General features: G+C 37.6%; 1 protein-coding gene across 1 annotated transcript; it reads left to right on the plus strand.

The window, feature by feature from the left end:
* The first annotated feature begins 9,580 nt into the window (after positions 1 to 9,580).
* Positions 9,581 to 10,225, plus strand: LOC143882779 (RNA-binding (RRM/RBD/RNP motifs) family protein). The gene has a single exon (XM_077386201.1). The coding sequence runs from the start codon at positions 9,738 to 9,740 to the stop codon at positions 10,110 to 10,112; it is 375 nt and encodes a 124-aa protein (XP_077242316.1). The 5' UTR covers positions 9,581 to 9,737; the 3' UTR covers positions 10,113 to 10,225.
* Positions 10,226 to 12,534: the final 2,309 nt, after the last annotated feature.

Raw genomic sequence — 12,534 nt, forward strand, 5'->3', positions numbered from 1 at the left:
ACAATGTCTATAACCTTTATGCAGACTCCCACCACCCAACGTAATCGGCCTTACCCACCAACCTTATGCGCGCTTTATGGTCATTGATGTCCCCATATGGTAAGCCTTTCGCTATTGGATCTGCTAACATAAGTGCAGTACTTATGTACTAAATAGACATTAATTGATCCTGAATTATCTTCCTCACAACAATATGTCAAAACATTGACTCCTTACTTTATTTGTCGTTCTTGGAAAAGTAAAACCACAACGGAATTATCACAACACATTCTCAGTAACTTGTCGAATATCAACAAGGTAACACCCTGAGATAAAATTCCAGAACTACAAGATATAGCTTAAGGCCTTGCAATACACCATAAACTCAAAAACCAAGGTGGAAGTAACTAATGGTGTATATCTTACATTCTTCCACGATTCAAGAATTTCTGCCAAAATATCCTTAAGCAGAACTCTAGGTGTCCGACAATTATAAAGTCAGAATTAGATTAACCAATTTCCTTAGGTCATCTAATCTACTACATGTGAGTCTTCAGCCCCTTACACACAACCTTCTTGGTAGCTTCCTAATGATCCATTCGGATCACATTAGTACCTTCTAAGCTGGCCCACCATATAAGTTATGTAGAGACAGGTGCAAACTCAAGCATTTATGAGATTCCCAAATGCGGAACTATATAGAATTCTCTTGTATTTGCTCTTGTTCAATTCTGGACCTGTAAACTTAACTGAATATATCATCACTAACCATAAGGGGAACCACTAGTGGGGTACTTATCCATGTTGATAATTCAAGGACCTCCTTATTATAGGCTTTCTGAGATAATATCAGTAATCCTTGAATACTAATTAGGTGAACATAGACAAAAATGTTCCACCTAGATCTTTTATACCAAGTTTCCTTACAAGACACAGTCAACATGGCACTAGAGTAATTCATCACCTTTGGGCAGAAGAATTACCCAGGCCAAGAGCCTGCGCTTGCTTGGTCTCAATGCAACATGGACAAAATGATACTACTAAAGAGTAGTACACCATTAACCCACAAATACCAAAATGATGGTATCACTTCCACTGTCCCTAAGATATATTCATTTATCCATGACATCACCCAAATCCTATTATTAATATGTAAAAACTTAAGCACCGCTGCCGAGACACCTGGTGCAACTCCAGAACAAAATGAGTCACAAAAAACCATGACTATACACCAAGAGTATTTCTCTGAAACTGGAGAGAAAATCTCTTTAAATTGTATCCCTCCCTTATGAGTGTAGCCTTTTGCAACCAGTCTTACTTTATGCATCTCAATGTCATCCTTGGAGTCAAATATTAGTCTTATAAGACCCACCTACAGCCAACTGGCTTGACTCCATTTGGCAACTCGTTGAGTTTCCAAATTTTGTTACTTTCTATTGAGAGCAGCCCTTCCTTCATGGCGTCAAGCCACTGAACGGACTGATCACTCATTATAGTTAGATGGGAAGAGGTGGGATCAAGGTTCTCCCACTAAGGTTGCCATTATTCCAAGCTCGTCATATCTTATCTCTATGATATAGGTACTATATCTAGGACAAGAAAACAAAAAAAAAACCATTAAACCTCTTATGATAACCACTTAAATATTAACTCCTTACTTTAAGGAATTGTAGATTTTAGCCTCAGCCAATAAATCCTCATATGTGCAAATATCCTAACATCGGTTTTCTACTAAGACTAAAAGGGTCTCAAGTGTAACTATATTAGGAAATTCGAGCTGGGATTTGCACCGCCGTCTTAAAGGCATCTCCCCTAAAGTAAAGATGATTTGCAGAACATACTCATAATCTTGTCCATAAGAGTACGGTCTCGCTTTTCAGCAATATTGTTCTCTTGCAGATATAAGATCAAAACCCTCAGACCATAGCTTCTAGCCTTCATTTAAAGAGATAAATAACAACAACTGAAAAATTAAACTATAAGGGTCAGAGATTAATGATCTCTTTCACTAACCTTCAGAGTCAGAAAAGGTCTACTGATCTTACCTAAATGCTCTTTAGTGGACCGATACTCTAAGTGACACCCTTAGACCCTTACCTTTATTTGTTTTCCTTTAATGTACCCCATACAAATACTAGAATCAGTAAAATCAAATGAATTTGGAATTTTCCTTTCAACCAACCATCAACCAGATATGTGGCATAATGTTTGAGCCACCAATTTTAATAAGCTCCTATCCACTTGATTTGCTTATTTTCAACATTAGTGACTATCTTACTCTCATGTAAGGTGATTCTAGTATGATAATAAGAAGAAACCAATCGAATCTTTATGGATTGCCTTCGAAAATGAACCACTCACATACTGAATGGGAGTGAAAAATCAGAAAGAACTCGCCATGCTTCCGAACTTTGATTCATAGCTGAAAGAACCAAGTTTCCTGAAATAAAGTTTCTGAAACTAATGAAACTCGTATTCAGAAATTAACAAAAAACAATAACGGCCTCAATTTGTACTTTATTCTCATTCCCTAATGTATTGATCCAATTTTCCTCTACTTAAAATCTACTTATAAGAATCCTCACATAAAACTTAAATATGGATAGTAGGATCTGAATCTATCCAGCAATTTATTTCTAGGAGTACTTACTTGAAAAAATAGGGTCCTACCACAATTTTACAACTATCACAAACTTAAGGTATTGTTACTTGATGTGTCCTCCCTTTACCACAAGGGCGACACTAAATACTAAGTCTTAATCTCTAACCAATTGACCCTACTAGGTCACTATATCTACTAGACTCAATATGTTGCTTTAGAAAAGACCTCTGAGTGAGCATTATCAAGAGTGCAAACTCCAATACTTCAAAATATGCTCATGTAGACCATTTTGGTCAACTCACCTTAGAGTTATCTAATCTCATCTTGAGGGTACTACTGAGTGTCCTGAATGATCATTTGAAAAGTTCATCGGCTGCATTCACAACCTCCTTTGCATTCCGACTTAGAATAAACATCTCGGATTGCAGTCAAGATGGAGCTTTTAGACTAATACAATTAGTGCACTCCCACTATTCACAACTTTTCTTCATATGTGAATTCAGTGGGCTTGTCTTTCAGGAACGTTATTGATCTGCTATATCACTCTCTTAGGTTTTCTTCAACCAATGTCCTACAATCAGGTATCCAAAATAGACACATTTAAGGTTCAATGTCATGGACCTAAATTTTCTAACAAGCTCACTTTCAATATCTATTATTCAGATTTTGATAAATTTATCTAACTTTGTTAGATTCTTACAAGATCACCAACAATATCCTCATGTGACCTTGCCGAGACACCCGGCTTGTCATCGTGGCCCTTCCGTTGGGCCGAACCACGACACAAAGAGGGCTCTCGCAACGAGACAAGTGAAAATGAACAACCTATCACTAGGAATTCCATCACCGTTGGGCAGAATAGAATTTCAAGCCTGGTTATTCATTTGCAACTTCCTTATACTGCCCAAACAACTCGGACAAGCATTCTTAGCTGAGTTAAACCTTTTCCTTTTTGGGTGGTAGCCAATTGAACATGATCTCAAAAAATAGATTGTAATACACATACACACACAATACTTTAAGGAGATTGCATCATTAAAGTTGGCCATAGAAGATAAAATCCAACGAAGTATTTATCTTAGAAAATACAATATCTCAATCACATGCATAGAGGCTACAATTATGAAATTTTGCAACCACATACATAAAAATTACATAGGAGCAATGACCTTCCGTTGGGCCGATCAAAGCCCTTACGCAATTTCCAAGACTGCAAACTCTCACAGTATGCACATATGTAAGCCTTTCATTTTGTTCCTCCGGCCAATAGGGATCCGTTGGAAACTTTGTTGCATGAATCCAAATAATCATTTACATATAGGCACAAAAATCTTTTATGTGAACAATGAGCATGTAGAAACCATAGTTGGGTGCACAAGGGAAACTAAATAGATATACTTGCAACAACGGTGTTTAACCACAACCAACTAATAATGCAACTCATAAGCTTTCAATCCCTTATTGTATGTTTACATATATTATGCTCTTAATTTGTGTTTCAAAAACATCAGGAATCCTTTGAAAACTTTGTTGCATGAATCCAAAGGTCATTCGCAGAAAATGCACAACTAAATCCAAACACAAAAGTACACTTAAAATATAGTTGGATATTCTAAAAGGAGCCTAAAAGCACATCTTCATATTAAATTCATGTCCAATAATAAAATTAATATGTACCCAATTAATAGTATGCCTCAAACCTCAAGAATGAAAAATCAGAAAGGGTTAATAGATCATTAAGGGCATATAAAAAATCCACAATGTGTATTTGGGTGCATAAAAATAAACTAGACATGCATATGACAAAAAAGATATTTTGTGCAACTAAGGCGTCTAAGATCAAATAAGTATCAATTGTGAGAACTCCAACTCTATAGGGTCCAAAACCTACTCACAAAGAGAGGCCCACAAGCACATTTACACATGAGATATAAGATCTGATTCTCAGATGGCTTCAAAACCTATGCCAATGGATCCGGAACGCCGAAAAATTCTAGGAAACAATCCTATCTTGTAAAAAAAAATTCCCAAAAATGACTTCAAAAAGCTTGTAGTGGGGGAACCTAAATATGCCAAAAAGTTCAAATTTTGTAGAAAACGAAAGACAATACCCCTGAAATTTTTACACAAGGTAGAGGGGACCTAGAGGATCCTGGAACCGGTCTTGTTTCATCAAGAAACGACAGAAAAAGAGCAGAATCGGCAGTCGGAAGAATTCTTACCCGTTTGGTCAAGACAAGTTTCGGATAAATCCACCCCCTTTTATTGTTGCCCCAACAGAAATCAAATTTTTTTTTTAATACAAAGATATTACCCCATTAACTACCCTAGACCACCTCATGTAAATGAAAAGTAAAGTGAGAACATAATAGAGTGGGCTATTCCATGTAATAAAGGGGGTGAATATAAAAATCTTTATCTTCCCCCCTTTTTTTTAGCATGCTTTGTCTTATTCATTTAATTCACCAAACAAGCTTTCATGATTTGCGAAACCATGACGCAAATTAGCTTTTGGAGAAGGTGGCTAGCAAATCCCTTATTAGTATTAAAAAATCAGTCATCTTCTCCGTAGGGGTGTTCACTATTCGGTTAAAACCGAAATAACTGACCGAACCGAATTTGGTCGGTTATTTCGGTTCGGTTTTTAATGATTCGGTTCGGTTTCGGTTTATAATTTGTACCAATTTCGGTTTTCGGTTTTGGCTTTAGTTTTTGTTAAGAAAATTTGGTTCTACCCGATTAACCGAATAGTGGCTTTTGCTAAGATTCCATTTGCTCTTTTATTTGTCCTCTTTGGCCTTTGCACATTTGTTTTTAGTTAATTTAAAATGCTTTTGCCTCTTGACAGCTTTTAACTTTTTGAGCACTAATACCATTTCTTGAAAACCATGGGCTGGTTTATTAAAAATCCTCCAACAAACTTATGACAACCCACGTGACTTGTAGTCTTTACCTCCATTACACTCCTCCATGGCTCCATTACAAAATTTTAACAAAATTATTTTGGGTGAAATTTCACTATGGTGCAGAGAAGGGATCTGAGCCACCTTCGCCTCCATGGTTTTGGGTGAGATTTCACTATGGCTTGGAGCCACCTTCGTATTAGTGCATAGAAGGGATCCGAGCCACCTTCATCTCCACCCGAGTGCCACCACCACTACCCCTTGCAAATCCGGCGCAACCCCACCTTCTCTGCACATTTTCCGACCACTATCTCCATTTTCAGCCACTTTTGCGACCTTCTTCTCCGGGAACCCTTGTCGGAATCTGGCAAAATCCTCCACAGCCGCCATATTCCCTAGCCTCCATCTCCACTTCTGATTTTAATCTCCACCAAACCATCTTCTTCTCCATTCACCCTCCATCAAACCCACTTTGATTTTCAGTAAGAAGAAATACCCAATGACCCAATCTAATGATTTTCAGTGATTTCGGTTCGGTTCGGTTCCTCACCTATGCGGTTTCGGTTCCAATCTTGGGTAACCGAAATATATTCAGTTTCAACTTTTCAGTTTTTTCGGTTCGGTTTTAACCGAATACGCACCCCTACTTCTCCGAGCGACTATTTCTAAAATAGTAGACTTTCTATACAAATTACAGAATCTGCCACTAGACTTTAGTTATGTGTTTCTCACAATACGACCGTTGGTTTTCAATGAAATTTTAGGGAAAGGATCCTCGGTTGGAGAGGAACATGTTGGTACCAATCACTTGCCGGAAAAGTTCACCGGTCGCCGGCCGGAGTTACTTTTCCGGCGAGATGCAAAATTGGTATAAGTTTATCCAAACTTGAATTTTCTTCGATTCCAAAGCCTACAACCTTTGCTCTGATACTAAATGTTATTCTAAACATTATCTTAATGATCCCTTTGGATCTTGGCAATGAAAACAAAGAAAAACCCGAATTTAAACGAGATGGGTTTGATGTACCTTTCACCATGGCTTGTGCTTGAACGTGTATAATCCGACGATCCTCGTAGCTTTTTCCGATCACGACGAAGGCCCAGAAATGCCCCTTGATACTTCTCTTACCTTGCACACCAATAGGTCTATGGGAAACCTCTCAAAAGTGAACTCTCTCTCTCTCTCTCAATGAGTTCTAGTGTTGTGGTGTGTGGCAAGAGGGACCAAGGGTCTCTTTTATAGGCAAAAGAACCCGTAGAGCTTTCCTAGAATGCCCAAATTCGTTTTGCAACTTTGATCAAAGTAGAAAGTGATATTTAAATCACCTTTCCCTTCCCAAACGTTTCCAAATTCAAGGGATTACCTTGTAAACATGAAAGGTTGCTTAGAATACATGGCCACACTCAAATTTAGCAAGTCTAAACATAAAATCCTCGTCTTTTAGGGATTCAATCAAGTTTAGAAACTCTAGACTTTTAAAAACTTCCAAACATGAAGAAGCAATTTGTGCTGAAATTCAAAAGGGAGCTCCTAAGATGAATGTTGAGGGTGAAATCGAGCAGCAACCGCATAATGACATGTGGCTCAAGTCCCATAAACCCCCCAGTCAAATGACCGCCACACGACATAGCAGGAGAGGATCCTCGACAACCTGGTGCTGACCAACACCACAACCTAATAGCTATTGGACTAAGCTGGTTAGGTTACAAACTTGTATGGTCAGCTCGTTAATCCGGTCTGCCGTTTCTACAGCTTCAACCTGTTGTGATAGCAAAGGAACTTTCGATGGGCCGTTATCAGCCTGTGGAGGCGGGTTCTGGGAACCATGCCTATGAGGAGACTACGCTTCTCTGCGGGTGTACACCTCTTGTTGAATGTATTTGCTCATGTTCTCCCACTTCTACTTTGTTTTATTTGCAAAAACAGTCTTCTAGTTTGACAAATTACAAAGAGAGTCATGCGAAGAATGCAAATCTGGTCATGCCATCAATGTGTGACCAAAATACCCATGGTACATTTTTTTTTCGGGAAATGATAAATGCGCCCCTTTTTATCACATGGGTCACCCAACTGCAGTGTATGTGGCAATCCAATCCGTTGAATCCTTATGACGGGAAGTACATCAGCCCCTCTCTAGTCATTGATACACTGCTGCTGAGTGTCCCTAGTGATGAAAAGGGGCGCATTTATCATTTCCCTTTTTCTCTGCATAAAAAGACCAAAATATTCTTGCATTTGAAAAGGGCTTACCCTATAAAATAACCAAAATATCCGTGACACTGAATTATATGTTTTTGATCGGGTGGGTCTCACCAAATCATCTCATCCAACCACATGCAGGGGGTGTAGATTAATGAGCTCCATCCCATCAACACATGAGGTATAGAATGGTGGGCCCCATCATATGCATGAGTTTGGGCGAAGATCATGGGACCTACCCTATCAAAATATGAGACAAATGGTGGGCCCCACTTGATGCATGGCTTCGAGACGAGTTGTTGGTAGGACCTACCCAATCAAAACATATCTCCGAGTAAGCATTTTGGTCTTTTATTAGCAAAAATATCCCAGTCATCACTTGATTCGTAAAATTCATTCAAATGCTATGCCAATTTTTAAAGGAAAAAGATATCACCACAACACGCACGCTTTAATAATTGCTCTAACTCAACCTGTCTTTGCTTTCCTAATTGGCTTGTGAGAGCTATCTGGGAACTATAAAAATCTTTGACAGCTCTTTAAGTAATAAAAGACAAGATTGGTAACCGCAATTATTAAAACATGGTGGTGAGGATATCACTTCCCTTTGTCAAATGTCAAATTAGAAGACTGTTTTTATAAGTAGAAGAGTACTTTTGCAAAAGCCCCAAACCATTAAAAAAAGGGAAAAATACACTTAGACCCCTTGTGGTTTCTGACACATTCAACTTAACCCCTAATGTTTAAAAAGTTACAAGTAGACCCCATGTGGTTTCAATTTGTGTAAGGTAGACCCCCTCAGTTGACGGTTCGTCCACAGATTGAAGGATTAGGATGATCCGATGGATCTGATTTTTTAGGCACACCCTATCTTTGTCAGGGTCCATCAAATGAACGCTTTGGATCATCCAAACAATGTGGGCCCACCGTGTTTTTGGTAGCATTTGGATTCGGGTATGGGCCCACATTGTTTGGATGATCCAGAGTGTTCATCTGATGGCCCTGACATAGATAGGGTGTGCCCAAAAAATCAGCTCCATCGGATCATCCTAACCTTTCAATCTTTGGACGAACCGTCAACTGAGCGGGCCTACCTTATACAAATTGAAACCACAGGGGGGTCTACTTGTAACTTTTTAAACATTAGGGGTTAAGTTGAATGTGTCAGAAATAGGATTGTCAATCGGGATGGGCAACCTCAAAGCCCGCCCGTTCAGCCCGCTAAAAGCCCGCCCATAATTAAAATGAGAACAAGCCGAACCAAGCTTGGTCAAAAGTTGAAGCCCGAACTCTAATTTGGGCTGAGCTTGATCAAGGGTCGTTCAGCCCATTATAGGCCCGGGCCCGATAATATATTTACTATATAATTTTTCAAGATTTTTTATGCCCTTAAAAATAAGTAGATATTAATTAAATATGTTACTTAAACATTAATATATTATAGGCTATAGTTCGACATTAAATAGGTTTTTTTTCTCTTCATTTTGCCCCTCTTCAGCTCACTCCATATGAACGGTTTGGATCATCATATCCTATAGGCTATAGTTCGACCTCAGATTTATTAAATGAATAAGAAAAAATCTGGCAAAAAATCAATCGGTGTGGCTTTTCTCACATGGCAAAGCCAACAAGTTTAATGGCTTTCTGTGAAATTGGCTTTTCTGTAGTTGGCTTAGTCTTTTCTCGTGCAGAGAATAAGAGGTGATGAGCAAGCCCGAACTTGACCTGAAGCCCGTTGTGGAGTTTGGGCAAGCAAATTTTCTAATTTAGTCAGGCCCAAACTGAGCCAGAAGCCCGTTGTATAGACATGGGCAGAGCTTGAGCACCTCAGCCCGCCCAAGCTCAGCCCGATTGACAGTCCTAGTCAGAAACCACAAGGGTCTAAGTGTATTTCTCCCGAAAAAAAAATTGAAAAAGGCCTCCTCGAAAAACATTGTGTTACTAAATCCTTTCGCCTCTCCTAATATTTCCCCATTCTCCTCTTTCTTCTGACAAAAACCCTAGGGTTTGCCACAGAGCAAGAGAGACAGAAAAATCCTCCAATTGAATAAAAATGGCGACAATAAGCCTACGAAAGGGTAACACAAGGCTACCACCAGAAGTAAACCGTGTACTATACGTTCGAAACCTTCCCTTCAACATATCAAGCGAAGAGATGTACGATATCTTTGGCAAATACGGTGCAATACGCCAAATACGTTTAGGCACTAACAAGGACACGAGGGGTACGGCCTTTGTAGTATACGAGGATATCTACGATGCAAAGACAGCCGTCGATCATCTATCTGGGTTCAATGTGGCCAATCGGTATCTGATAGTTCTCTATTATCAACAGGCTAAGATGAGTAAGAAGGTTGATCAGAAGAAGAAAGAAGATGAGCTTGCACGGATGCAGGAGAAGTATGGTGTATCCACTAAAGATAAGTAGTAGTTTTGTTAAATTAGGGTTCTTGAGATTAGATTTGAATTGGGTTTTTCTTTTTCTTTTTTTATTTGTAAGGATCTTGGATTAATTTTCAATATGAATGTAGACTTGTATGATTTCTAGGGTTTTGGTGGTGAATGTGTGTTGGTAGATAAGTAGTAGTTTTACTAAATTAGGGTTCTTGAGATTTAATTTGAATTGGGTTTTTCTTATTTTTATTTTATTTGTAAGGATGTTGGATTAATTTTCAATATGAATGTAGACTTGTATGATTTCTAGGGTTTTGGTGGTGAATGTGAATTGGGTTTTTTTTTTTTTTTTTTTTTTTTTTTGTATGCATAGTTTTGCAAAATTAGGGTTTACGAGGCTAAGTAGAAGTAATATTAGTTTTACATGATTAGGGTTCTTGAGATTAGAAGAAGAAAGAAGAAGCAAGAAGATGAGAATGCAAGGATGCAAGAGAAGTATGGTGTATCCACTAAAGATAAGTAGTAATATTAGTAGTTCTACAAGATTAGGGTTTTTGAGGTTAGATTTGAATTGGCTTTTTTTTTTGGTAAGGATCTTGGATTAATTTTTAATATGACTGTAGTTTTGTATGATTTCCAGGGTTTTTTGTTGAATGTGAGTTGGGCTTTTTTTGTTCTTTAATTTGCATGCACAGAGTTGCAAATTAGCGTTTACAAGACTAAGTGGTAGTGGTACTAGTAGTAGTAATATGAGTAATTTTTTTAACAAAATTATGGTTCTTGAGGTTAGATATGAATTGGGTTATTTTTTTTCTTTTTTATATTTGTAAGGATCTTGAATTAATTTTGAATATGACTGTAGTCTTGTATGATTTCCAGGGTTTTATTGTTGAATGTGAGTTGGGTTTTTTTTCTTCTTCTTTAATTTGCATGCGTAGGTTAGAAAAATTAGGGTTTACAAGACTACGTAGTAGCAGTAGTAGTACTAGTAAGAAGGCCGATCAGAAGAAGAAAGAAGAAAGAAGATGAGATTGCAAGGATGCAGGAGAAGTATGGTGTATCCACTAAAGATAAGTAGTAATATTAGTATTTCTACAATTTTAGAGTTTTGAGGTTAGATTTGAATTGGGTTTTTTTTTGGTAAGGATCTTGGATTGATTTTTAATATGACTGTAGTTTTGTATGATTTCCAGGGTTTTGTTATTGAATGTGAGTTGGGCTTTTTTTTTTCTTTCATTTGCATGCGCAGATTTGCAAATTATGGTTTACAAGACTAAGTAGTAGTGGTACTAGTAGTAGTAAGATGAGTAATTTTTTACAAAATTATGGTTCTTGAGGTTAGATATAAATTGGGTTATTCTTTTTTATATTTGTAAGGATCTTGAATAAATTTTGAATATGACTGTAGTCTTGTATGATTTCTAGGGTTTTGTTGTTAAATGTGAGTTGGGCTTTTTTCTACTTCTTTAATTTGCATGCGTAGGTTAGAAAAATTAGGGTTTACAAGACTACGTAGTAGTAGTACTAGTAAGAAGGTCGATCAGAAGAAGAAAGAAGATGATATTGCAAGGATGCAGGAGAAGTATGGTGTATCCTCCAAAGATAAGTACTAGTTTTGTTAAATTAGGGTTCTTGAAATTAGATTTGAATCAATGTTACCTGGAACGCGGTTCGTTCCGGTACGTGGTACGGGAACGGGTACGGGGTACGATGGTAGCCCTGTACGCGGTACGATATACATACATATATAATTTCATATATTTTCACAAGAATGTCATTCCATAGTACAAACTACATACATGTAATACATAAAATATAAAAACCACATGTATGTCATATATATTTTTTCAAAAAGAAAGTTCCCGTTGGAATATATGAATATCCTTCCATACTCCATACTACATCCATTTAATAAAAAAAATAAAAAAACCTCATGTATGCCCTACATATTTTTTGAAAAATAAAGCTCTAGTTCCAATTCAACCCAAAATATATAAAATTTGTAGCTCTCTCTCCACCTCTCTTAGTCTATATGCATCTCTCTCTTTCTCTCCTGCGGGTCGCCGCGGTTCGTCATTTTTGGTGATCCGGGTCGCTAGTGAACCACGTTTGGGATCGTGCGATCCCGGATCGCAGATCGGAGGGAGGATAGCGAATCCGGTAACTATGATTTGAATTGGGTTTTTCTTCTTTTTTTTATTTGTAAGGATCTTGGATTAATTTTCAATATGAATGTAGACTTGTATGATTTCTAGGGTTTTGGTGGTGAATTTGAGTTGGTTTTTTTTTTTTTCGTTCTTTAATTTGTATTCGTAGTTTTGCAAAATTAGAGTTTACAAGGCTAGGTAGTAGTAATATTAGTTTTACACGATTAGGGTTCTTGAGATTAGATATGAATTGGGTTCATTTTTTCGTAAGAAACTTGGATTAATTTTGAATATGACTGTACTCTTGTA

This window comes from Tasmannia lanceolata, unplaced genomic scaffold (genome assembly GCF_043159265.1).
Source record: "Tasmannia lanceolata isolate RefF3 unplaced genomic scaffold, GAP_Taslan_0.1 ptg000002l, whole genome shotgun sequence".
In the NCBI taxonomy this organism is placed as follows: Eukaryota; Viridiplantae; Streptophyta; class Magnoliopsida; order Canellales; family Winteraceae; genus Tasmannia; species Tasmannia lanceolata.

What these genes read in the sequence shown, in the direction of transcription:
- LOC143882779 (XM_077386201.1), top strand. Translation starts at nt 9,738, where the DNA reads ATGGCGACAATAAGCCTACGAAAGGGTAACACAAGGCTACCACCAGAA.